Source organism: Chionomys nivalis, chromosome 10 (genome assembly GCF_950005125.1).
Source record: "Chionomys nivalis chromosome 10, mChiNiv1.1, whole genome shotgun sequence".
Taxonomy (NCBI): Eukaryota; Metazoa; Chordata; class Mammalia; order Rodentia; family Cricetidae; genus Chionomys; species Chionomys nivalis.
This window is the reverse complement of record NC_080095.1, coordinates 38966372-38994371: the sequence shown is the minus strand read 5'-3', so window position 1 is coordinate 38994371 and position 28000 is coordinate 38966372. Positions and strand designations below refer to the sequence as shown.

Here is a 28000-nt window from a genome sequence, read left to right as displayed (position 1 = left end):
GCTCCTCCCTCTCTTTGACTGGACTCTGGGAGTTTGGTCCAGTGCTGACTGTGGATCTCTGCATCTGGTTCCATCAGTTGCTGGATGAAGGTTCTATGATGACGATTAAGGTGGTCATCAGTCTGATTACAGGGGAAGGCCAATTGAGGTACCCTCTCCACTATTGCTTCAATCAAGAAATCTCTTTTCTTGCTGTCCCTCTCTGTCCTTTCCACATCTTGGCCATCTCGTTCCTTCATGTTTTCCTCCCCAGAGAAGAAGAGAAAAAAAACATTTTATTTTTATCAGTAATTTCAACTACTTGTCCTGTTAGTCAGTGGCATTTTCTATAAACTTTGTATTTTGTTGTGATTATTTATTTAAAAGAGAACACTTTATCCAAGCCCCTAAGAGTATCCCATCAATGGTGTGACATCTCTCTAACTGAGAAATAACTCATAGCTCTATAAGAGTGACAGCCACTCAAACAATACTGATAGCCAGGAGCACACCAGAGATTTTCTCGGGGAATGTCAAAACTACCTAAAGGGCAACCCAGCTTGCCGGTGGGGATGGAAAGAAGGCCGAAGCGGTTTCCTTAGATGCGCTCATTTTCAGCTCCATCACAGGAAGGGCAGAATGAGCTTCCTGGCACCCTGGCGTACATGTCTGTGGTGAGTCGGACTTGGGGAGTCAGCTCTGGGCACTTGACCTGAAGCTGAAAGCAAAGCCCTGCAGGCTTCCAGGCCTTCAGAGGGGCTGGCTGAGCCTCTTGTAGGTGATGAGAAACCACCCAGACATAGGTGCTTGAGCGAGAAGCGGGGGAGCTGCAGACTGAGGCAGTGCCGCCCCTTCCTTCTCTGTTTTCTAGGAAAATGCTAAGGGATAGTAAGCTTGCCAAAGACAGTTCTTCTTAACTACCCACAAGTGATGAAAAGGGACTTAGAATTTATATTAGAGTCTACATTTTTAAGGAATTTGTGTAGCTAAAAGCAGAAGCTAACTTCTCTGAATTTTTTTTTAAATCTTTCTGCTGTTGTTGCAGCTCTGTTTAAGTCCTAGAATAAGAACAGCAGACATTCTCCACTACATGAACAGTGGCCCCTTAAACAATCAGGAGAATGTCTAATCTAGCCTGCTTGTTTTCGGAGGTACGCATTGAATCACAATGCGCAGAGAATGTTTTATACCTGTTGTTGTGGGTGCAGGTGTATCTCACAGACACTGTTTAAGGGGGCCATCTTCGGGAATGGGCTCTTTTAGTGACTGAGGTGTGGGTTCCTTACAGCAGTGTTAAGAAGCATCTGCACCTGTAGGGGGAGGGGTCCTGGGATGCTGGAATAGGGCATCAGCTTAGGGGTGAGATCTCTCTCTGCCTCAGTCAGGGCTGCAAGGGAGGGCAGATGAGCAAAGACAGGGCCCTTTGTGGTCATTGCTGGTAGTGCACAGAAGAATGTGGTGAAGGAGCCCAGCCTGTGGTGAGGAGCAGGAGGCAGGGCCGTCGAGGAGCTCTGGCCCTCTCTGGACAGCGAGTTTGAGATTTCAGGACCCAGCTATCATTAGGAGCAGCTCCAGCTCTCCCAGCCTGGGAATTTAATCAAAGGGATAGGAACAGACCACCCAGGCAGGGCCCCACCACGAACCCGTGTGCCGTGTCAGTCTGCCCCCCAGCCAGCCGTGCAGAGACGTGGCCAGGCCTCCTGAAATGTGCTGACAGACACAGAAGAGGGGGAGACGCTTTGTGCTCTTGAGATTTTTCATTTTGATGGGGAGCGGAGCAGAAAACCACTCGGTTCTTTCATTTCCGTTGCTCTGAGACTTCCCAGCCTAAACCTGGGGAAGGGCATAGAAAGGTACAGAATGTTTGGGTTGCAGCAGTTAGTCCTTCACTCTTCCTCTGTATCCAGAGGGACTCTGGGTTATGCTGTCTGTTTCGGGAGCTCCTAGAAAGGTCCCCAGTAGACCTTGACTCAGTTTCGGAGGTTCCAGTTTGAGAGTCAGTGCTGCCTCCTGGCATTAGGTGCTAGCATCCTCTCTGCACATTACAGGCAGCAGGACTTGGCCCTGGAAGCTTTCTTTTTCCTTCTGAGCTCATCTGAACACATGAACTGCTGTGCACTTTAGCTCTGGTCTGGGATTGTTTACTGTTTCCTTTGACTCTGTAGTCTTTGTTGATAGAAAATATACTCTTTAGTACCACATTTGCCGCCTGTTCCTGTTTCTAGAAAGACAACAAGGTAGATAGGGGAACCTTAGTTCTTAAGCCAATGAGACCTGGGAAGTTACTTGCCCTGTCTGGCTGTGTTTACCTCATCTTAAAAAAAAGAAAAGAAAAGAAAAGAAAAGAAAGAGCAGAGGTAGACGATTTTGCTTTAGGCACAGGCCCGGAGATCCTGACCTGGGTCTGTCCTGAAAAACCGCTCCCTTGAGACTAACTTTCATGGAACCAAAAGACCCCATGCAAGCTTCCAAGGAGGGGTGACCAAAAGTCATGCCCAGCTACAATGCTGTATGTAAGCCACAGCAACCACCAGCATGGCACAGCAATTCTGAGGGGTCAGTAGTAGCATGCGTACTGTGGCCGTAACAACAGCTCTCTAACTGGACTTAAGACCTGCTTAACAAGAGGGAGCTCATTGCTTGGAACTGGAAACGTAGCCAATTCTCTCGGGCTAGTGAAGTCATGGATCTCGGAAGAGAACCTACAACTGCCACTTTACTAAAGGAGCTTAATCCCTAACTACGCTCTAAATATTTGTCCTCTTACCCACAGATAAATGTAGTCCTTACTCCTCACCAAGGACACTTCTCTTTGCAACAGACAGAGACCATTACAGAAAACCACAACCTATCCTAACGCAGAGTGGTGGAGCCCAGTCCTGCCTGATACATCTACAACACAACTCCTACTCCTAAGGGCTCAAGATCACTGCAGAAGGGGCGGCAGAACTCAGATTCTAAGAGCCAGAGGAACAGGCTTTGTTGGATGGTTGTATTGTATGACAATGTCAGAAGCTACACCCATGGAGTCTTCCAGTATGGCTGCCTAAGCATGAACTGAGTAAGGAAGACGCCAGTAGACATGCTGATGTGTAGGGGAAGCTCATGAAGCCGCAACCCTACACAGAGAGCACAGACAATTGAGGGGTGCTGAGTGAGAAGTGTGAGGTGGTCCTGGGCTCTGTCCCCTTCATGCTGTGGATGTCTTTCAGTGAACCTTTCCTTGGGGGAAATCCCCCTACACACACAGCTTTATCTGGTACCTCTGTGGATTTCTCCCAATATGCATCATTTTTTTTTAACTTTTTTTTTAACTTTTTTTTTTTTTTTTGGTATGAGTTTTCTGTCTGCATGTATGCCTGCATGCCAGAAGAGGGTATCAGATCCCACTGTAGATGGCTGTGAGCCACCGTGTGGTTGCTGGGAATTGAACTTAGGACCTCTACAAGAGCAGCCAGTCCTCTTAATCTGAGCTCTCCAGACCTCCAATATGCATTCTAACCTTAAACTTTTGTGCTGAGTTTGAGTTCCAAATATTCAACTGCCTTCTAGACATTTCCACTTGACTATCTTGCCAGCATCCAGACATTTGAACATGCTCAGAAGCATGCAGGAAGACTCCTCCATTCAGTGGATCCGAAAGCTGTTGGCTTTCCCCCTTCTTTTCATTTCTGCCTTGGTGCATTGACACCCCTGAAACTCGAGTGTGGAAGCCTGGCTTATCGGCACCTCCATCTCCATCTTCCCTGCACCAAGCTGTTGCCAAGTCTTGCCATTCTGACTCCAGTGTCTCCGCTCTGCATCTTCTCTAAGTTACATCACTGCTCTGCCAAAGGCCTCCATTATCTCTCAGGTGAACGACCACAGGTACCTCTTAAACGATCTCCTGGCAGTGTCCTCCTGCTTATCCTCATCGTTAAAGACCTCTTGTTATGTTAAATCACATGTCTGATCCTAGTATTCTCTGCTCTTAGAATCTCTGTGATGTAAAACCAAACTAGTGGATGCTACCCGTGGTTTTCCTGAGAGTCTGGCTGCAGCGCACTGTGCCAGTCTCCGTTCCAGCGTGCAGGGTTTTGCATAGCTCTGCTAGGATTTCTGCTAATCTGTATGCCTTAATATATGCCATCTTCTCGGGAGAAATGACTCTTAGTCACCGTGTCTGACCTATACCTCTGCATGAATCCCATTGGTGTGCTGAGTCTGCTGTCTAATTGTGTATCTACATAACTCTCTCCTTTAACAGACATTGAGCTCCTTAAGTTTGGTGTCCCATGATGCCTCAGACCTGACTCAGGGACTAGCCTCTGTGTCTGTGTGTTCTCTGGGGTCAGTATAGTAAATTCTGAAAAGCCTGCATCTGTTCTGAACATGTACAGACTTTTCCCCTAAACAACTAAGTACAACAAAGTTTTACATAGCCTTTACATCATATAAATAATCTATTTCAGGTGCTTTTATGGGAGGGCATATGGATGCTATATTTAAATGTAGTTATATTTTACATAAGAAACTTGATCATCTGTAGATTGTTTGTTTGAGACAGGGGTTTCTCAGTGTAACTTTTCTAGCTGTCCTGAAACACTGTTGTAGCCCAGGCTGGCTTCAAACTCACACACATCCACCTGCCTCTGCCTCCCAGGTGCTGGGATTAGATTTTTATATCTTTAAAAGGCCCTACAAAGCCATACTTTGGGGATGCTGAGGGACAATGATATTTAATAAATGTGCTCACTCTTTGTTACTACTACTCTACTACATGGTGTTGGAGATTGAATGCAGGGTCTTGTGCGTACTAGTTAAGAACTCAGCTGCTGATCCACGGCCCCAGTCCTTAAATGTGTTCATTCATTGGACGATAAGATCCTTGAAGACCAGACTGTGTCCAGTTTTTACCATCCACACCCAGTGTTCTCTAAAGCATACATCCGGATATAGTTTTTAATAAACCAATGAAGAGCACCTGCCACCACAACAGAAGTCTTCCCATCGTGGTCTTGCCTTCAGCCCGTCACCAGCCTCTCTTTAAAGCAGGTGGATGATAGTCATTTTGCATCTCTTGCCTCTGACTGTAAACCACATAATGGCAGTTCTTTCTAACCCATCACTTAGTGCGGGATCTGTACTTTCTACAAACCACGTGCTTGCTAGAGGGGAAAGAACTTCTCTTCTGTATGCTCTTGGGTTTTGTGTTCTCTTTTAAGACTAATACTTGCTTTTCCATTCCTTTTCAATGATTGTAGCACACCTGCCCTATACACCAAATCAGCCGACATTAATCACATTCCTACTTTGTCCTAGGCAGTATGTTAATGGCAATTTGTTAAGTTCATTATCGCTTCCATTTTAGGAGCGAGGAAAGTGCTTTTCCCATTTTTTTTTAACTTTTGAAGATGAAGATACACAAGCTAGTAGGATGAGTGACTGCTAAGGTTACACACTGGAAAGTCACTGTACCAGGACTCGATCTCTGATCTCTGTGACTCTGTGTGTTTTGTCTTAGTGGTCACTGCCTCTTCCTCCTCTGAGTCAGAACTCAGATGGACTAACATGGCTGAGCATTGCATTGCCCCGCTGTTCTGTGCCACCACTGCAGAACTGTCACTACACCTTTGCTCCTGCAAAGACAGGACTACCGGAATAAACACCTCCTTTAGTGATTGCAAGCGCTCTCTCCTCCATGATGCAAGTTGAGAGTCGTATGCTCTATCAAGATGATTGACTATTTATTTTATTGGGCCCTCATCGGATTATTCTGTAGGATGGCCAGTGCTTTCTTTTTAGTGGAGGAGGGGAGGCAATCCTGCCTTGGCAATCCCTTGCTCATATGTGTAAATCTACTTATCAGGTGAGCGGTAGCCCCCAGCTCACATAAACAGAATACATACATTGGAAAAAAGAGAGCTGGCCATTTTCTCAGGCCGGCTTCCCATGAATATCTGTCAGACTTTGATCTGCAGCTCTTACTATTGTTTAGAACTATGCATGTAAGGGTGTTCTGTAGACTGTGATGTTCAAAAGAGGGAGGCAGTTGCCAGGAAGCTTCAGATCTGACACATCGGTGCTTCAGAATTCTTCACACTTCCCAACCCCCTTTAGAGTGTGATTAACATGGTAGCTCTTATCTCCTGGTGATTGGAGTATAAACTTGCGGTTCATTTTATCAGCATCCAGGAATTAAAAAAGGAATTTAAACTGCTCGAAAACATGTGTTTGTTGCTTACTGGAGCTAGCGATTTAATAACTACTCATGAGGTGTCTTTGGAGGAATGTTCAAAGTATAATTGCTTAAGGGTGGCTTTTTCTATGTCCTTGAAGAAATAACGCTCTTCACTTTGCTCCAGTGTCACCAGCTTGTAAGGAGTGCATACCTACCTCTGTGTGCTCGTCTGGAACAGAGGTGATGTGTCCTGTTCAAGGATTGCCTTTTGTTCTAGGGACACACGTGAGAGAGAGGGAGGGAGAGAGTCACCCCATGCCCCCCCAGATCCCTCAGATCTCCACAGCTGGGAGAGGGACAGTTTTCACAGGACCCACCTGGTCCACTTGTGTTCTGGTGGGGTTTCCTCTATGGACACAGCAGAGGATCATTCTCTAGTGACTCTGGTATGGTTCCAAGGACTCTGGTATGGTTCCAAGGACAGTGTGAACGCAACTCTAGACAAGTCCATGTACCTTTCAGTTCACATGATCCGTTTTGAGAATCAAATCAGAGATGTATTCTTCTCCTGAAAAAGAAGAAAAGTGCACACATATAGACTTGGGTTCAGTTCTAAAGTGTGCATAGACGTCCCACACACGGGCTCCCTCTCGATATCCATGGACACTTGGTCTCCAGGTTTAGAGATCTTGAAAGCTTTGAGATAGTATGTAACCATTGTTATCGATAATTTGATCCAAATCCAAATCTCTCACCATCTTTGCTACATACATACATGAATATTTCAGTAACACTCTGCATTAGATTGTCGTCTCCATAGAGGCGAGGACTACTACTTTCATTGCCTTCCTCCATGCTGAGAAGAATGGCAAATCCAGAAAAGTAGTAAATACTTGTGTGAATTAGTGAAATCATTTTGTGTAACAGTCCTCTAGATCTTATTAGAAAAGAAATCTAAGTCGGGCGGTGGTGGCGCACGCCTTTAATCCCAGCACTCGGGAGGCAGAGGCAGGCGGATCTCTGTGAGTTCGAGACCAGCCTGGTCTACAGAGCTAGTTCCAGGACAGGCTCCAAAACCACAGAGAAACCCTGTCTCGAAAAACCAAAAACAACAAAAAAAAAAAAAAAAAAGAAAGAAAAAAAAGAAAAGAAAAGAAATCTAAGATTTGGGGGCATGCCATGATAAGATTGAATAGTGATAAGAATGTTACACCTGGCTGGGAGGTGGTGGTGCACACCTTTAATCTCAGCTCTCAGGAACCAGAAGCAGATGAATCTCTTGAGTTTGAGGCCAGCCTGGTCTACAGAGTGAGTTCCAGGACATCCAGGTCTACACAGAGAAACCCTGTCTCGAAAAACCAAAAGAGGGAAAACAAGAATGCTACACCTGAATGCTGCGCCCTCGTTACCCATCTGTTTCCATCTCCATCTTGATAAATAAATAATAAGGTGCATGAAGTTTGCCTGTTAAGCCCGAGGTTTGTCACCACGAATCACAACTGCTTTCCTAGCCCTTGCCATCTCAGTACCATGATGGAGTCATGCAGTATAGCCATTATGCTGAGAAGGGAACACAATCTGAGTGCCAGAGCTATTATTTTACCCATTTGAGAACCTTGCCTCAGGCTTTGAGACCAGGCAGACATCATCTCTAAAATTATGCTAGGCACCAACCAGAGCAATACTTAGCTCTCACTCTAATCACTGCTTATTTTATTTCCTTTAATTCCAAAGCAATCGCTCCCTTGTGGTCTGTGCAGAAAGAGGTAATATAGGAACCTCTAATTTCCTTGCTAGCCTTCTAGTGACATTTGCCGCCCCACTACTTACTGCTAACTGAAGAGAGGGAGTGGAGGGGGACAGAGACACAGGAGATAGACCCGAGCCTTTGCCAAGACTGTTTGTTGAATTTCTTTGGATGAAGTCCACTTTGTTTACTATTACAGTTGGTCTTCTGTATCCGAAGATTCCATGTCTCTGTATTCAACTAACCACAAATTTAAAATATTTAGGAAGTGTCTGTGCTGAGCATGTGCAGACATTTCCTTGTCAGTGTTTCCTAAACAATACGGCATATGCAGGCTGATTGGGATCATGCAGAAGCGATTCTGTGGAAGTCTCTAGGAAGATGTGTACTCTGTATTCTGATGTGATACTGTTGTGGGGAAGGGGATGCTCAGGAGTAAACGAGGACTCAGGGTAGGTCGGTACTCTCATCCCAGCCCTGTACCACTTTTCCAAAGGGATTTGAACATTCTCTAGCTTTGGTATCTAGGGGTTGCGGAACCAGTCCTCAACAGATACCAGGAGAAGATAAGTGCTCTGGGGATGTAACCCTAAGTAAAATACAGTCCCTGACCTAAAGTGGCTACGGTAAAAATAGGAAATTAATTTGTACTTAATAATATAAGCACGGCATGACGCTTCTAGAACCTTACCCCTTAGCTCCTGAAGCAGTTTGATAGCAGTGATCATTTATGGCTGAGGGAGAGCCTTTTCGGAGAAAGAAATTATACCTTAGGCTGCAAAACACAGCAAGATAGTGAGAAAACATTCAGGATTTCTGCTCTTTGCAGGGTGGGTCTAGTCATGACCCCTCTTGATATAGCTATGTCTGTTTGCTAGTCAATGCCCCCCCCCCCCCCCGCAGCAATGAGAAACCTTGGTTTGTGCTGAGAAAGATCAAGCGTAAGGCCTTCTTTACACAGACTCAACCATGCCCTGGTCTGAGGTCAGCCTTAGCTATCACCATATAGGCGGACTTCTCATGATACAAGTATCCGCTGTAGGGGGAGAGTGCTCTGTCTTTAAGGGATGATGGTTTGTTATGTGGAACATGGATGCATAAAAGCAGATGCTGCCTATGTCCTCTCTGATGGAGGACTTGAGAGAATACATGCAACACTTTATATCCGTTAACCTGTGCTGTCTTTTCAAATATTTACCAAGAGCCTTACTGTTTCTAAGAGTCAGTGTTTGGACTTAATTTTCCACAATAAAGCCAGAGGTCATGGCACACATGAATCCTAAAAGCTGAGCAGTAGACAATGGTGGCTGGAATGTAGCCTTCACTACCCTGAGATTCAAGAGATATCCAGCGAGGACCTTTGAGGAAAATCCTTTTGGTAATCACTGTAAGATTCCACAGTAAATCATTAGCTTTGGTGACTAGAGCCAAGCAGTGTGGGATGTGTGTGTGCACGCGTGCGTGCGTGTGTGTGTGTGTGTGTGTGTGTGCACATGCGCACGTGCACATCTTTGCCTACCAGGCTGAAGTCCCAGGAGACTTCATCTAGCTGGTCTGTCCACCTCTTTCTTGGCCGTGCCCTTTCTTGACTTTTAAACAAGTTTATTGTTAAAGAGAGACCTCATGGAGTAAATCTGAAGAGAGACATATTTCCCTGTGGTCCTTGAACAAAACTGGCCTCAGTCACCCTCTCTTTAAACGCACCCCCTACCCTTTGTGTGGCAGGGCAGGGTCGGGGGCATTGAGACTGTCTCTTTATGTAGTCATGGCTATCCTAGAACTTGTTATGTAGACCTGGCTGGCACGTGGCCTTAACGTCACAAAGATCCATGTCTACCTCTGCCTCCTGAGTACGAGGGTCAAAGGCATGTGCTACCCTTTAACCTTCCCTTTTTAAATGGTAGAAAGCTCTATCTCGCCTCTCCAACACCTTGGGAAAATAGCATCCCACAGAAAACAGATCCTATAGACAAGTGTGAACAACGGATACATGAAATTTGAACGCTTCCATGGTCAGATTACAAACCCAGCACCAAGGCCTGCCTAGGTGCAAGGGACAAAGGAGAGACCAATAAGCGACTTAACTGCTGTAACTGTCCATTAATCCTTTTCAACTCACTCCAGAAAACAACTCTTGGTTTGCCTGCCCTCACCACATAGCGTAGCACCACATCAAAGCATAGCTTGGGTGTGGCTCCCAGAAGTTCCCTTTGTGTCCAGAGCAAGGGTATTGTTCTGTCCCTTGCTGTCTTCTGGTACCCTGCCTTTCCCCAAGTCAACTGTCCGTGTCTCAGGCATTTATTCATGCTTGTTTGTTGCTGTCCATATGTTGTCTTCTATTAGGAGTTCATAGGCTGTATCTGAATTTTCTTGGCACTACCACATTTGAGATCTCAAATAGTGTTCGCTCTCATGTTTTAGATGGTCACATCTGATGTAACTTGAGGGCAGGCAGAGGCCACATTCTCTTTGTAACTTCCCACTCTCCCCGTGGCCTTGCTTCTGATAGAGAGCACAGTGATTCTTTGTTGAATTACATTTGAGGTGTAAAGTTTGTTTGAGCATGTAGGACAGCATGTAACTTCAGCCAGGGACTTCTAGTTAGGTCTGTCCCTAGACAGCCCCTTTGCATTCCAAAAGGGTATGTATCTGAGTTGTTGGGGCTGTTTTCTGGGAATCCATCAGGGCAGTTCCACGGTATTTTAATTAGAATACTGGCATCAGCACTACCTTTAGCAAACATCAGTAACAAGCAGTAACACTTGGGCGGGCCAGGCACCGGAAACTGGCCGCCTCCTCTGTTTCTCCTCCCCGCTTTCCAATCCATCACCTGTATTTATTCCTGCTATAATTTAAACACCTGTCTAAATGGAATGTATGCAATGTGTCCTTAGCCCACACATCCAGATATTTGCTCACCTGCCCTATTCAGAAGGCTGCCTCTAAAATAAATACTGTTTTGGTACCAGAAGAAAAAATGCGCTGAGGTCACCGCGGCAGTGGACACAAGGCAGAGAATGGAAGTCGAACATCTGGATTAGCTGCTGTAAGAGTGGGAGCTGAGGGAGAGGGGAGGGCAAGGAGAAACATCTGGCTAGCAGGCCCCAAGGCTTAGATGAGCTAGGAGCTGGTGGCCAGATTTCCCACAGGCAATTCATCCCTTAGCTAGCCAGCCAGAGGAAGGCAGAGATGGAGGTATAGGTAATGAGCTGGTGGTTTTAGGTTTAGATGGCTGTTTAATAATGTCAGTGTAATAAGGAGTCTTGGACTCTTCTGGTTTGTTTTGAAATGTTTTGTATGCTTTTGCATCCTCAGCGTGCTTTTAAAGTTTGAGCACCCAAACAACACCAAGCAATAGTGAAACCTGACTATCCCTCCTGGAATTTTTCTCTTCCTCCCCATCCCCCTTGTTTTATGATGTACTCCATCCAAGGCTTTTCTACTGTCTGTTGGAAGATCCCCTTGGCTTTGTGGGGGACAGGAAGTCATGCATGTTCCCCTTTCCTGTTCTTGCCTTTTGTTTTCTACCATCTCCGAAAAGTGATTTTTAAACTTAGACGGCAAGTTGGCTACCCATGATCTTGTTGAATGTAGGTTGGTTCTCTGGGGTGAAGCTGAGCTATGCACTTGCAACAAGAGTCCAGGGATGCAAGTGCTGCTGCGCCACAGACTGAAACTGGAAGATGCAAATGCTGACACAGTGGTGGAAGTCACAAGATAGGGAGGTTTGGCCTCAGGAAGTCTAAAAGTTAAATTTAAAGGCTACACTTAGTGATTATTTTACCTCTCAACTTCAGTTTCTCCATCTATCTTTAAGAATAAATTAGTTCACACATAGTGTGCTAAGCAGAAAACCTACAAAGAGCTGTTTATTAAATTCAGCCATCATGAGAGTCCTGTGATTTCATTGTCATTGCTGCTAAAATTGTACCATGGCAGGACATCTCAAATGTGCTAATGCAGGACACAAGGGTCTTCATAAGTTGCTATGCCAACTTTGTGCATAAAGATGTGAATATTGTGGCTGGAGAGATGACTCAGTGGTCAAGATCACTGGTTGCTGTTGCAGAGGGCCTGAGTTCAATTCCCAGCACATACATGGTGGCTCACAACCATCTATCTCTAGTTCCAGGTGAGCCAACACCTTATCATTTCCACGGGCACATGGTACACATATATACATGCAGGCAAAACATTCGAACACAGAAAATAAAACAAATCTTTTTTAAAAAGATGTGAGTAGTCATCATCAATTGGGCATGTTCTTTTTTAAAATTTATTTTTATTTTTTTTTTAATGAGTGTACATGTTTTGCCTTCCTATGTGCCTGTGGACCATGTGTGTGCAGTGCCCACAGAAGCCAGAACTTGCAGGCTGCTATGAGCTTTCTTATGGGTACTGGGAATCTAACCCCAGTCCTCTGGAAGAGCAGCCAGTTCACTTAACTGCTGAGCCATCTCTCTAATTTAGGCATGTTCTTTGAATCACATTTTCTATCATTAAAAGGGGTTTTTAAAGTGCCCTGCTTATCTTCTAGGCCCATTTGCGGTCAATGCCATGAATCTAAGAATTGGGAGTTTAGTAACATACATTCTAGTTAGTGACCAGCTCAGGGAAGCTGACTGACCTAATGGCTGTGACCTCTACTGTGAGAGAAATGACAAGTATTGCTATATTCTTGTGCATTTTGACTAAGACTTTCCTTTGAAGAAATTCTTTAGCAATAAAATGCTTGTTATGGCCACACACCAGTACACACAGTGCCGTTTCTCACTTCCTCATCTAGTTGGAGCTAGCGGAAAATGTGATTGGATAGAGAAGCAGTTGCAGTGAGCTGGCACCTGTAGTTATCTTCTTATATGTAGAGACCTCATTGGCCTGTGTACTCACCCAGTGCCAGGAGACCTGCCTTTCTTGGCAAAAGAAATTGATGGCTTGGATCCATTAGTTCAGGGATCCCTTTTGCCCGTTATGGAAAAGGCTAAGAGGCTGGGACAGAACCAGGATAATTTGTATGTAGTAACTTATCCATTATACATATTTATCTAGAGATGGCCAAGGCTACAGAGAAGTGCTGTCCAGTAAATTAGCCACTAGCTAGTTGAATTTTAAAATTAGAGTGTAAAATCAAGTTTCTCAGCCACACCAATTTGAAGTACACAAGAATCATATGTGGCTAGTGGCTGTTCCATTGGACAGTGCAGATTGTCAGTTCATCAGCAGGAAGCATTCTGGTAGATTATGTTCTTTAGAGCAGAGCTGGAAAATAGGATGACCTGCAAATTGTCCCTTGTTTCTTGTTTAAAACTGCATCAAATCATTCCATTCTAGTGTGATTAAGATGCAAACTATGTGGCTGTACATAAAGGTTGTTAAAAAGAAAGATCAGTTCATTCCCTCACTCTGTGGTTGATTGGCAGTGTGAGTCCTTGCAAGACAGATCTTGGAAGCGAGGGGTAGGGACAGTAGTGTGGTACGTGTTCTGTGACTTCTAGGCAAAGCGGGCGAGAATACAGTATTGACAGTAAGGGGGGCCAGGTTGTTTGGGAAGAAAAAGGTAAGAAGGCTTAAAGTTTTCCTGTTCTGGGTATTGTCATCTAAGCAGTAATCACCTGCTGCCTCTCTAAGTAAATTATCTGTGCCTGCTTCTGTGTGTAAAGAGATCTCAATGGCTGCCAACTCTTGGTTCACACACAGAATAAAGAGTGGATATTGAATCCACAACCCACCAGCTGTGCAAAGTTGGGCACATGTTCCTGCCCCCTTTTACTTGGATGAAATAAAACGGACTGAGCTTGTTTTTTCTGTCTCACTTCCGTAATGTCCTCTGAGGAAGAAAAATGGGAAATAGGATTTAAGGAGGGAAGAGCAGCCATTGCTTTCTTGATGCTTGTGGAGTCACTTCCTTCTGCAGTAGAAGTCTCTGATGGCAGTTCTCAAATAGTTAAGAGTGAATAGGATTGTTTTCCTACATCCTAGTTAGAAAATGGGTTTGAAACTAGAGCCCCGGTTCTACAAGTGTTGCACGGCTTTGGGTAAAGTGCTGTAGTAGGCTCTCAGAGCCTCGGTTTTCTTCCTCTGTGAAACAGAGTGTCTTCCTCTGTGAGTATTGGGTAAAGTACACATGAGCTCGTTACAGCATCCAAAGTGCCCTGAGCCACTCAGGTGGTGAGCTGTGTAGTCCGGGGACAGCATGCCCCATGCACCTGGAGTCCAGCACTCTCTTCTCATCTTGACCTTGCCTCAGTTAGATGGGTGGCGTTTGTGTGGCTGCTTGGCTGCTTTAGACATTTGTTTCCTCCTTGGTAAAACAGACCTAAGAGTATTACTCGGGGTGGATGTGATCAGGCAAGGATGGCAATACGCGGCACACTTAATAAGCGGGTGTTTGCCACGCCAGCACATAGATGATCAGATCTCTCAAATCTGTCCTCTCCTCTTCTGCCTGCTCTGTTCTCCAAATCCTGCCCCTTATGCTAAACATGACTAAGTGTGCACGTTTTAACCTACTGTTTAACCACTATAAACTATTATTAAGTCCCCTTTATTATGTTTTGGTACAACTTTTTATTTTTTTAAAGTGTGTGTCTATGGATGTATATCTGCAGAGACCAGCAGAGAGCATTGGATTCTCTGGAGCTGGTAGTTTTGAGCCACCAGATGTCCTTGTTAAGAACCAGAAGACGTGCAAGCGCTAACCATTGAACCATCTCTCCAGCCCTGGTTTTCAGTACAGTTCTTCCTTATCACAGTGATATTTCCACATTGTAATATTTTTACAGCCTACAAGAGCGTGATAAATTCATTTAAAACCCCTGGTGTTTAACAGTGCACAAAGGTGTGCAGTCCGTGTGGGTTGAGAATGTTTTCCAGTCCTACTCGAGCTGATGTCTCTGACTCAGGATCTGGCCCTTGCGACCTGTATGTAGGGTGTAGAAAAAGTAGGAGAGAGTACTTCAGAAGACCCAGGGTCCAGGGGAAAGGGGCTCGCATCACCATGCTGCATCCCGCCCTAACCCTGTCTTAGGTGTCCTTGAGTCATTCCGAGCCTTTCCTCTGTCCCTGGTACCTACAGACAGCAGAGCAGAAGTGGTATCATAATCAGCTCCCGAGGCCTCTTCTCAAGTGTGGGCCACCCTGGAGAACCGATCCACGGCGCCCCAACACCAGCCTCCCAGTCGCCAGAAAACAGCTCTCTGTCCAAGACAAGTAGTTTGAGTCATTGGTGAGAAGACACTGGCCTGGGCTGTTTTCACTACCAACTTCTACAACTAGGGAGGAAACACTACACCCGTGCTAAAAATGACTTTTCTGCCTTCATGATTTCAGATAATTTTTAAATGTAGAATTCTTTCATTTGTGAATGTCAAGGTTATTTAGGTACTTCAAACGTTTTATAGACAAGCATTTCCCTTTGGTTTGCTTCTCTTGACTGATGACCTAAGATACCATCTGGCAGCGTGTGCACAAGAGGCCTACGCTGAGCATTGGGTTTTTCCTCTCAGCGTCTCTCTCTGCCCTGTTCTGAAATGCTTTTCTGGGCCTCCCTTCCCTTTCTCTCACCTGTTGTCACTGCCCAGGTTTTACACTGAATACATCTCCACTGCAGTGAACCTAACAACTTTGAAACAGTGCTGTGACTCGTTAAATAATTAAAAGAAAATATGGAGAGTTTACAGAAGCACAAGAATAAAAATGATATTGCCATGCTGAAGTAGATGCTGTGTATTCTTGGTTTTTCTTTACCGTTTTTGAGTTTATTCACATGTTTATTTATGTTTAAGGAAATTTACACTGTAAATTTTTATTAGCATGTGATTTTTTATTAGCATGTTTTTTTCTTGTGTTATCATATTGCTAGGTCAAGTGTTTCTGAAAAAAGATAATGAATAAATTATTCTCTTATATAGATAGAACAAAATGTAACCATCTTGTTAGCCATTTATACCTTCTCCTATTTTTCTTTATTTTAAATAATGCTTGCTTTTAAATATATGTTTTCTGTAGTGTGTGTTATAAAGCTGGACTGTGGAGTTCCGGTCCTTGAACCCTAGTTCTGCTGTTTATCCTGAGGCATCAATGCAGTCCTGGCTGTTTTATCCTGTGCAGAATGAGGATTAGGACGGGCACTGCACTGATGACCAGACTCCCGACTCTGACTTTGCATGAGATGCGTGTAACTTACTCACACTTACTTACTCAGATCGTATTTCTTACTGTATTCTGATAAACACTAACTGCTGTTGTAATAGTCACTGTCATTCGTCACCTGCAGCAGCATTCTTGGTCTGGAAGCAAACATCAGAGTGGACAATATTCTAGTGTACTGTAGTAACATTGCTAAATTGATATCTAGAGAAGTTGTCTCACTCGCAGACACAGGAAAAATATAAATACCTATCTAATCTGCCCCTGACATCACTGGGCTCTTTTTCTTTTTTTAATGATTTATTTATTTTTATTTTTATTCATTGGTATTTTGCCTGTAGGCATGACTGTGTGAAGGTGTCAGATCTTCTGGAGCTCAAGTACAGGCAGTGGGGAGCCACTGTGGGTGCTGGGAGTTGAACCCGGGTCCTCTGGAAGAGCAGCCAGTGCTCCTAACCGCGGAGCCATCTCTCCAGACCCTGAACACTGTTTTGCAGTATCACAGTTTTGTCTTACAACTTGCATTTCTTTGCAGTTTACATTTTTAGAAAATAATTTTTGGGTGCTGGAGAGATGGCTCAGTGGTTAAGAGTACTGCCTGCTTATCTAAAGGTCCTGAGTTCAATTCCCGGCAACCACATGGTGGCTCACAACCATCTGTAATGAGGTCTGGTGCCCTCTTCTGGCCTGCAAGCATGAATGTAGGCAGAATACTGTATACACAATACATAAATAAATAAATAAAAAACAAACAAAAGAAAAGAATTTTTCACTTACAAATGGAAACTAGTTCAAAATGTTAAATTGGCTGGTCACATTCCATCTTTGTAAATCATTTATGAATGTTAATTCCCATTTTGACGAACTGTCCACATTTTTCTTTCTAAATGGCTCTTGGTATAATTTTGGTTACTATTCTTATCTCCAGCTGAAGCTTGTCAAGCAGTAGGGAAGAGGCAGACTGGTGTGAACATTGCTAGCCCCATCCCAGTGCCATCCGCAGTGAGGGGCAGAGTGAGTGTTTGCTGGAGTGCACAGACACTGCAGGTCCCACCTCTGCTGGCCTTCTGTGCACAGAAGCCAGTCTGTGCTCTGTGCCTTTGTCGCAGCCGCTGCTCTCGGCCCACATGAGTCAGTCTCTCAGACTGTGATTGCTCCCATATGGTTTTTTCATGATCCTTTCCTAAAACTTTGTAAAATTAAGTTCTTTCCGTCCCCTCATTTCTAGGTGGCAAACCTGAACTTGGCCGGCAGTGTCATAAACAGAAGTAGCGCCTCCACGCCCCCCACCCTTCGGCCTGTCATCAGCCCTAGCGGCCCGACGTGGTCTATACAGTCAGACCTCCACGCTCCTGAGAGCCACGCCAGCCCCCCTGGGAGCAGGTGAGTGAAGGGCCTGGGGCTAGCGTTTGGGTTACACAGGACTGGCCTGCCTGCGACTGCGACCCAAGTGGGGTGGTCCACAGAGAGCCCTGAAAGGAGGCTAGTGAGCAGATACCTTTCCTATGCCTGCCCACATCCTCCAGCACTGAGCCAACAAGGCCAGCGCTTTAATTTGTAAGGTTGTTTTCATGAAAACTCAGTGAAGAGGAAGTTTCTGATAGCTGGGAAAATTGCTCTGTTTATCCTCACCTCTGCCGAACGGTCTTCTGGTGTCTGAATTTTGCCAGTGTGTGCTCACCCCTGCTTCTTTTTACAGCCTATCCTGCATTGTGCTTCAGGTCCTTCTGACTCTGCTTTGGACAGGCGTTTGTCTCTTAGTTTTCCAAAAGCTAGGTCATATAATTTAGTGCCAACCATAATTAAGTTACATAATTAGGCCTCCTCCAATAATGTTGACTTGAGGGGTGGAAAGGTATTTCCTTTATGTAGTTGAGAAGAAGTGTTACGGGATAAAATCCAAATGATCTTGGACATTAAGCAAGTTCTAAATTAAAAAGAAAGCACCGTATTGAATGATGGTCTCTTTCTGAATTTTAACACTACCTTTATGAAAAGAGATAATATGAAATAGGTTCCCAAATACGAAGTGTGTGGCTCTAGGTCCTAGTGTGGCAGTGTCCTAAAAACAGAGAAAGGTCTCTGTATGAAAGGCTCATCCTGATGCAGAACATGCTTGGGGGTGTGCTCGCCTCACAAGCCCACCTACCTGATTTCAGCCCACAGAACCCGCTGCGGAAGGAGAGCTATCCCAGCATGGGAGCCATGGCACATGCACACACACAGACACAGAGTAATAATAATGCTTTGTTATTTTGTTTTGTGCTTTCCCCCTTTATTGCTTTTTTCATACAATATATTTTTGATCAGATTCTTTCCCCTCCCTCAACTCCTCCCAGATCCTCCCCACCTCCCTACCCATCCAACTTCAAGTTGCTTTGTTTTGATTTTGAGACAAGGTCTCTCTGTGTAGCTCCAACTGGCCTGGAACTCACAGAGATTTACCTGTCTCTGCCTGAGTGTTGGGACTAAAGGGGTGCCACACTATCACTTGTATTAATAAACACACTATCATTTCTTAATATTAGATAATAATATTTGATAAAAAAAATCTAAAAATTTTTTTAAAGAACAATATTGAGTCAGCAACTAACTGTGATTTTTAACACTGTTTGAACTACTGTTGTCCATATGAAATCTCCTGCATGAGAGCATGAGCTCGTCCGTCCCGCTGTAGTGTTGTTGAGTATGGACCCAGCAGCACCCGCCCCTCAGTCAGATGAGCAGTGAAGAGCCATGAGTATTAGAGTGAGTGAAGCGTCCTGACCACAGGATCCTCTTCCCTGGGCATGGAGCTGTCAGGTGTTCCAGTGAGTGGTGTCCCCCCCCCCCCCCCCGCCCCAATGCCAGTGGTTCTTGCTCCCGCCTCTTTTGTGCTGCTTTGCTGGAAACCTGACAAGGAAGACCAAAGACCTGGGGAGGAGGAGCTACCCAACAGTTGGAGTTTCTGTTGCTGTCAGACTTAGTATTTGAGGAGCTAATTTGGGACCCAGAAACCATGCCCAGGAAGTGACATAAACATAAGCACATTACATCATGCCCTGGAGTGGCATCTCTTATTCCCATAGTCATTGTGGTTGGGATCCAAAGAAGCATCTCAGTTGAGGATTACAAGTGCTGGGGACAAACGGGGCTGCAGCACTATTGAGATAGGGCGCCCTCCACACGGTCCTCTCCAGGAAAGTCTGTTGTCTGATTTACAGTCTACAGAATGACCACATTCCTGACACAGAAGTCATAGAAAAGAAGCTCTGTTCCCACTTTCTTCACCTTACGAATGTTTGCAAGTGTTAGGTTTTCATGACCGGGCAGAGCTGTTCCTGCGGAATGCGTTCGTGCTGCAGTCTCTGCTATTCTAGCTGGGGGACAGCAGCCGGCCCTTTCCATACTGTAAACAAGATGTCAGAGTACACGCTTGGAGATAGTTTTTCAGTTTGCATATTTGAAGGAGGGGGCTCTAATAGAAATTCCTGCTGGCTGCAGAGCTTTCTCTTGGCAACACCTGTTAGAAATAAGAGACAAGATGGTGGGCTGTGTCAGAGTTAGAGCTCCCGGCTAGCCTTTGAGCCTTGCAGTGACCTGGCATATGGCATACTGTATTTGCCTCAGTGCCTCTGCAGCCAGAACGCAGCCTCCATGAAGCCCCCTCAGCTTTCCATCTTGACTTAATTGTCTATAATAGCTCTGCTTGCTTTTCTTTAAGAATAAAGGCCAGTCGTCAGGTTCTAGTGAAGTGCAAGGAGCCCTGGAATGTCTTCTGAGGCTCCTTGGTAACCTCTAGTTGCCAGGACAGCCGGGGGCTCAACTTGGGCATTCCAGTTCCACGTGGAATTCCAGGAGCAGCCACCCAAGAGCTAAGTGAACTGTGAGGGCCCAGCTCGAGGCCTCTACACAGTCCTGAGGCTTGATTTCCATTTTCACATGGTAAGTCACTGTGAAGTGGGTATTTTTGGATATTGACTTAGTCTCTTGTTTCTTCTTTGTAGTAAGAAGTGACTAAGCTTAATGAATATGGGATTTGTAGCTTAGAGATTTGAGTTTTATTACTGGTTTTGACACTCAGCGACCCTAAGCTATTTATATAATCTTTTTATAGGGTAGGCAGACTTACTTACATATAAACCAGTCTGTTTTGAGAGCTTTTGGATTGCCTTTGATCTCCTTGGACGTGGGAGCTAAGTAAATAAAAGGTACTCTCCCTGGTTTCTGTGATAGAAGCAGTGGATTCCAGGCTGATACAGTCTGCTAATTCAGTAAGCGAGACTGCCCAGCGAGGCTGAGATGGAAAGAGACTCCCCGTGCTGGCTGTACTTTGATCAGCTTGTCGGGGAATCTGGAGACTTGGTAGCCGCAGGAATGAATAAACGGTGACTCATGAGAACTCACAGATAGTGTTACCCTACATTTCCCCATGTTGCTATTGTTCTCCGTTTTATGGATCGCACAAGTTTTCACCAGACAACCTTATTCTTCCCTCGCTGTTGGAAACTGCTCCAAAAGTAGCCTCAGGGCTGTCGTCTCCCATTGGGTCAGTGTGAGCTCAGCCCAGCGCCTCAAATCCCCTGGTTCCTTTGGTCTGTCTGGAGTCCTGCTCAAGCTTTGTTGTGGGAGAGGAAGGCAAGGAGCCCACAACTTGCCCAGACAGTCTGAGACCTGGCCGTGCAGCTTGCAGTTCCCTAGACGCTCTGGAGTTGGACTTGGCCCGCCATTCCTCTGTTGTTACTTTTCAGAGGTAATAAGTGAGATTAATTGCAGGCCATTCTCCAGAAGAGACTTGTTAGGGCCAAATTCAGTCACATGTGTAGAAGCCTGAGGCATGCCTCAAGCAGGGCCAGTATGAATTACCCAGCAGGACTCTGGGATGCAGGTGCCATATTAGACTGTGGGTGCCAGTGTCATGTGTTTATGACCTTTTCTTCAAGCCTGGCCTCTGGTCTCTAGGTGTTGGTACCTGACTGTTTTGACTTTTCCCTCGCTAGTGAGATAGGTTGGCTTTTCCATGATCTGTCTTCCGAGTACAACGGGGAGCCATTAGGAGCTGCGAATGCAGATCTCTCCTGTCTGCTGCCAGCCTTCTGTGGAGCTGGACCACATCACCAGGGAGGATGTCTTGGTGAGGAACACCCGATGGATGGACTTGGGGTGCATTTCTCTTTGTGAGTCCTTCTGGGAGACCTGGAAGGGTTACCATAAAGTCTTGGCTGCTGCTTGGAGTGATTTGGGAAGGACAGGGCCTCAGACAGCTTGGCAGGAACCTGAGGCCCTGTTTTTTCCAGACCAGCCCTTCCTTGTGGGTCGAGCTGTCAGGGAATCCCACGAATGTCTGGCTTCTGCCCCTTTGTGTGTTTTTCCAGCATTTGTCATTGAATTATTTTTATCCATCTCTGGCTTTTTTGCTTGCACACACATCCTGGGGATTTGTCTGTTCCTCGATGGTAAAGGAAAGCGAGTTAACAGAAGAATACAAGCAGACTTTATTCCTTCTTCTTAGACCTTGTGGGCATGAGATGCTCAGCTAGGTCAGCCCTAACTCTCAAGTAAGCGTCTGTGTTTCTTAGCTTTGTCTCCTAGCAGAGAATGGGAATCCTAGCAATTCAAGACATTCTTTGTTACCCTGCCCCTGTTCTCTTATTCAATAACCAATCAGAAAGAGTCTGGCATCCTGCTGTGTGTAATGTTTAGAATAAGTTTTTTTAGAGGTTCTGATTGCAGTTTAGCTAATATTTTTCTCCCTTTGTTTAAATTACTTCTCCCAAATACTGTTGGAGAGTCAGGTCTGTGACTTCACAACTTTTCATTCGTGGTCAGTTGTCAGCCTTTGGTTCGTTCATTTTTTTGCATGGTATGTCCTGTGCGTTTTTGGTATCAGGCATTTTGCTACATGCTGGGGTGGGGCAGTCAGTAACAAAGAACAGCCCTGGTCTCCAGGCTGTGTGGTCTGTCTTCTCAGAAGAGGGTTTTCGGGTAGGTAGGGGTTAAAAGCTATGTAATCTCTACTGTTTGATCACCAAGAAGTTAGCATCCGATATGAGAAGATGTTATGTACACATGAACCAATTAGAGAGCCATGCCAGACAGCACATATCAGGTCCCTGCATTTCCTGGCACAGGCAATTGGAAAGAGTATGAAGAACAGGTTGGACTTCTCACACACTAATGTTTCAGCATGGCAGAACCTTGAAGCCAGTGCACCAAGATGACCCATCACAAGGAGGCAAATGTATGCACACGGAGATAAAATCTCAGTGGTTCCAAAGGGCTGGGGCAAAGGAGAAGAAGAGTCAGTGTTTAGAGGATACAGAGTTTCAGTCTTACAAGATGAAGATGTTCTAGGATCCCTTGTAGAACAAAGTGAATGGTGTGTTTAATGTTCCTGAGTGTACACATAAAAATAGGTGAGAAATATGCAATTGTGTGCTTTTTAGTACAGTGTAGGAAGAGCATGAAGGTCTGTGTAAAGATTGGAAAGAGCTCTGTGTTCTTCAGAAGCTGTCCATGTCAACATAATAGGAAATGGGCCCGAAATCCCCGCGGGGACAGTATATGGCAACGTAAGGGGGAGAACCTGAGGATCTGAAAGGCTTGGATTTGCCCAAGTGAGTCTGTAGCCTTGGACAAGTAACAGTTACAGCTGCCACCACACCCCCAACCTGTGTGTGTGTGTGTGTGTGTGTGTGTGTGTGTGAATGGAGACTGAACCTACAGCCTGTGGGTGCTAGGCAAGCACTCTACCACTGAGCTATATCCCAGCCCTTACTACTTTTTACAAATGTGCATAATAATACCTGTCTTATTATTATTCTTAGAGATTAAATGGAGTTATGTATGAAAGTAGTCAGCGGAGGATAATGCCTGATTTAGGTATAGACTCTTGAGTTCCAGAGAGAGAGACGGTGGGGAGATACAGACAGACTGACACCAAGGATTGCCCAGGATGCTGCTGCTACAACACTCAGTCCTGGGCTGGTCCAGAGAGCACTGCCACTGCCCTGTGCAGCACCTGAGCTAGATTACCCAGAGGCAGTCTTTCAGAAGGTGGGAGCTCTTAGGGAGGGGCCCAGCAGAAGCTCTGCCTTCATTGAACTCTGCTGAAGCGCAGTGCCCTTCCTCTCTGCTATCCTCTGAATGTTGAAATTTCCACTGCAGCTCAATGTTCCAGCCAGCAAACACTCATATTTTCCATCCATCCTGGGGGTCGAGCTTTGGGAGAGCCTTTCTCTGGAGGAGCTTGGAGCTTATAATTTTGTACTTCATCCTGTTATATAAACAACAGTGTTTAGCCAAAGAGCACAATCACAGAAAGAAACCACTTGGGGGGTGGGGGCGGAGAAGAAGGCTAACAAAACAGCTCTTTCATGCTGGAGCCCTGCTGAAGTGATATTTCACTACTTACTCTCTTCCTTTCTTTCCCATAAAACAAACTTTGCCTGACCTTCCTCCTCCTGAGAACTCCCTCATGGGCATGTCCCTGAGTCTGAGGCTTCCCCAGCGTAGGACTAGAAAAGTCTGTATAGCTCCCTGAAGCTGCACCCTTCTGTGCCCCAACATCATATTCTCTCCAGGGACAGGTATGTACCCCAGGCAGTTCGAACCTGTCAACAGCCTTCAGCTCCTCCCTCACCAGGAGAGCAGTTGAGGGGATGTTGGTAAACACAAGAAATATGTCCCTGACAGCTGACTGGACATCATGCCAGAGCAAAGGATATTTGGGGACTTGGGGCCTCATTTCTGAAGGAAAAGAAGTGATTCTTTTTTTGTAGGATGGGGGGAGGTTCGAGACACAGTGTCTCTGTGTAGCTCTGGAGCCTGCCTGGAACTCGGTCTGTAGACCAGGCAGGCCTCATAGTCACAGAGATCTGGCTGCCTCTGCCTCCCAAGTGCTGGGATTAAAGGTGTGGGCCACCACTGCCCAGCCAAGTGGCTCTTTCTTATCCACGAGTCATAAATAAAATACAGATTGCTGTGTTGTCACTGCCAGGCACCAGTTTGTTGTGCCTTTCCAACACCCAGAGCAGTGAGAGTCAGCTGCTTTCCATTGCCACAGGACATGCAAACACCAGACACACACATGCATTGTTAGACATGCAGACACAGACACACACATGCATTGTTAGACATGCAAACACAGAGACACACACATGCATTGTTAGACATGCAGTCCTATCTCATGGAACTTTCCACTTTGTAATCTTTTAGCTATCTGAAGTTGATGATTATTTTAGTCTTTAGAGTCATAAATCGCAGTTTCATATGTGAAGCTGAATGAGAGTAGAATCGGGATATCATATGGTTCTCCCTCAGGATCATCAAAGAGAAGTTAAAGGACTCCTGCAGATAGCAAAGTCTCAGGTGCTGTGGTCCCTCATATGACATTATATGGTGTCTGCATATAGCTTACTCATACCTGCCCAAATGCTTTGTCTCTGTATCACTTGTAATACCTAATATTATGTATGTAGATAGTTGTACCATAATACAGACTTATTTGTCATTATGGAAAAATTTGTTTGTGTTCAGGACAGACTCAATTAAAAACTATTTTTAGTCTGAAGTTGACTGAACCTTATGTATAGAGAAGGTCGATGCAGCATTGGATTTGCTGCACTTGCCCTTCAGTCCAGTTCCTCCCTGGCTTTGTTATTACTTCCCCCACTAATATCTTCTTAACCCTTCAGGTCAGCCGTTTTACCAGCACTGAAAGAGCTTGGGAGGAATTACAGCAGGGAGGGAACACCCTGTCTTTGCCTCTCACTTCTCTAGAGGAACACTGGTGGACCATTTTGAGTCCTTACCCAGCACTAACTTCACACATTTGGAAGGAAGACTGGGCAGGTTTCCTGGCTGAGGAGTTCCTCTGCCCTCTGCCCTTCCTTCTGCTGAAGACCACAAGCATTCTCCTGAGCACGGTTGAAGCACAGATGTCACAGACTTCTGTTCCCTTCTTCCCCAGGTACCTAGAACGTGGAAATACTTGGGGGTGAGACTGGCGATAAGTAGTGTTCCATCTGGAAAAATGGTCTCATCTGGTTGTTGTGGATAATAATGTGTCCTAGCCCGTTAGCACACAGTTACCTCCTAAACACTGGAGCTGGCTTAGGCCCTAAAGGATACGCTAGACAAAGTCCCTGTCCCTGTGGAGGAAAATCAGTGACACATTATTAATGCAAGTAAAGAGAGTATGTGCCTTATTGATAAATAGCATTGTACTCATGGTAAGAGTCCAGAGGACAGAGTGTTCACACTGGCTAAACAACGCTGGCCAAAACTTCATGGAAAGCTGTGAACTGAATATAGAAGGGTAGGTGGGAGTTGAGAGCCCACAGCGTTTCCTTGGCTCCAGACTATGGGATCTGTGAACTATCAGACAAATATGATTCACACCCCTGCTCTCTTGGCTCGGGTTGGCAAGGTGACCTAGGGTCACTAGTTTGTATGTCTGAATGATTTTTTTTTCATGTAAAATTCAGAGCAGGTGATTAAAGGGGCACTTGGGGCCAGAGGGCTTCATAATACAGACAAGATACTAGTGAGTAGAAAGCAAAGATTTCCATCCTGTCCCAGGCTATGACCAGCATACAGACAGTGACACACCAGGGAGATGGGGAAAGATGTGCAAAGTGGACCAGGATTTGTGAGAAACTGGGTGGGAACTAGTTTGGATAACATATGGTTTTCTCCTTGAAATAGTATGTTAGCCAAAAAACGCACTGAAGCTTAAGTGATAGGAACGGAAATCAAACTGACCGTAGTAGACATCTTTTTATTTCACACAACTAAAATGCCAAAAATTTGAGTTTAGGAAGGATAGTTTATCGCTTATTCTGCTTTCCTCCAAGTTCATAGCTAAACAAGAAGTTAGTAGGAGAAAAATGAAAGCAAAGTACTGTCTTTACCAGTGCCGAGGGGAACTTGACAGTGCTGAGCACGCAGGGCCCGCCTCTCTAGCCTGCTTCTACTCCATTGTTTGTTCATTTGTATAATTGAAGCACATTTTCAGGGAAAATAGACCCAATACACCACAGTTTGAAAATAAACAAAAAATTGATCGGGGCCAAATTTTCAAAGTAAACCCTCCCTGTGCCCCGTTTGCCTTTCTAGGGTCATTCCTTCTCACATTTAGTTCCAGCACTGCGGTGGCACCAAGCAGGGCAGGCGGGGTGGCACTCACCTTCAATCCTAGCTCCCAGGAGGAAGAGGCAGGTGGATCTCTGTGAATTCAAGGTCAGTCTGGTCAACAAAGCAGGTTCCAGGCCAGCCAGGGCCACACAGTGAGACTGTGTCTCAACAAGCACACTAATAAAATAATGTAATAAAACAAAAACAGGCCAAGTATTTGAGCTGCAGAGAAGCTAAGTGGGTAAAGTACATACTGCTCTTGCAGAGGACCTGTTCCTTCCTTAGCGTCCGCGTCAGGCCACTCCAGCTCTGAGGGTCTGCTCCTGGCCTCCGGAGTCACCTGCACATACCAGCACTCAGATGCACACGCACACACACGCTCACACACACACAATTAAAAATGAAATAATTGGGTTGTTTTATTTAGTTTTGTTGTTTTTCAACAGGTCTCACTATGTAGTCCAGATTGGCCTGGAACCCACAGAAATCTACCCACCTCTGCCCCCCGAGTGCTGGGATCAAAGGCGTGACAAAATAACTTGTTCTTTTTTATTCAAAAATAGTACTTTTTTCATATATATTTATATACGTGTTTGTGTGTATATATATATATATAATTTTCAGATGTATTTAGTATTACTGATTAGAGGTTACTGTAGTTAATTTTTAATTACATTTTATTTGTTGTGTGTGTGCACCTATGCTGATGTGGTCATAGCTATAGGCATTACCTATGCTGATGTGGTCATAGCTATAGGCGTTAGTTTTTGCCTCCCACTGTCTAAGTTCCGGGGATGGAACTCAGGCCATCAGGCTAGGCAGCGCCAGTGCCTTTCTGAGAAGAGCCATCTCATCTTCCCACTTCCTGACGTTAATAATGTCATATTGTATACTTTGATGTCGCTAGGAGGAGATCTGAATTATTCTCACCAAGTAAAATGTAAAAGTGTGTGAAGTCAGGCACAGCTGTTAAGTGACTCCACTCAGCCATTCCACAAGCAGACCTATTCTAGAATATCACACTATGTACCATCAATACGTACATGTTTCAGCAATTGAAAGAATTATCAAGTTATGCAGTTATTTTAAAGCAAAAATTAATTAAGTCTAATATATTTTTTGCTTCTTTGTGTTGTCAGCTATGTCTCTCTCAAGTCCCTAAATTATTAGTTCCCTCCACTTTCTGTCACCATTTCACTGAAGACTGAGTCATCTTACATTATAGCCTAGTGCCTTGGTAAACAAAAGGCACTTAATAACAAGGTACACAGAAACAGCTCAGTTCAGCTCGACTCAGCAGCCTTCCCTGGCCTCCTTAGTACATCCCCTAAGGTTTCTCACCTCTCCCTCGCCTACTGGTCTCTCTAAGACAGGCATTGGATGGAAGTTCTGACGTCTCCCAAGCACTAGGGTGTAACAGTGAATAAGCTGGCTTGGTTACTTTCTTTTCTACAGGGTGGCCCTTGGAGCCCTTCCTGAGGGTGCACTGGATGCTGGAGAATAAAAACTGCTAATTGTTCCATTGAATTTAGGAAACTCCCTCAGACACCACTCCCCAAGTCACTGGGACTGGCCTTGTACTCCCAATGATGCTCCTGCCTCGGACTCCCTAGTACCAGGATTGCAGGTGTGGACTGCCACACCAGGACCTTTCTCGTAGCGCTTGTTTGGTTCCTTCTAGTTAAACGAAATCAGAAGTATTCTGCAGGCAAGAGGTCTCGTCCAGTCTGAGGATGGAGCAGAGTGTGGGAGATGGGGCTGGCTGGGTTCCTTGCTTTTGTCACCTGTCTCCAAATCAGAACAGCCTACAGGAGATTTGGAAGCCATTTCTAGCAGCTACTGGAGAGTGC

The 28000-nt window shown here is 45.2% G+C and overlaps 1 protein-coding gene across 13 annotated transcripts in view; it reads left to right on the top strand.

Annotated features, from left to right (window-relative positions):
- Ttll5 (tubulin tyrosine ligase like 5) overlaps positions 1-28000 on the top strand; it is a 258328-nt gene that overhangs the window by 113397 nt on the left and 116931 nt on the right. For all 13 annotated transcript variants that reach the window (XM_057782738.1, XM_057782731.1, XM_057782729.1 and 10 more), the window contains one exon: positions 17263-17417. In XM_057782738.1, the coding sequence (XP_057638721.1) occupies positions 17263-17417 (155 nt within the window). The remainder of the gene's footprint in view (positions 1-17262; positions 17418-28000) is intronic.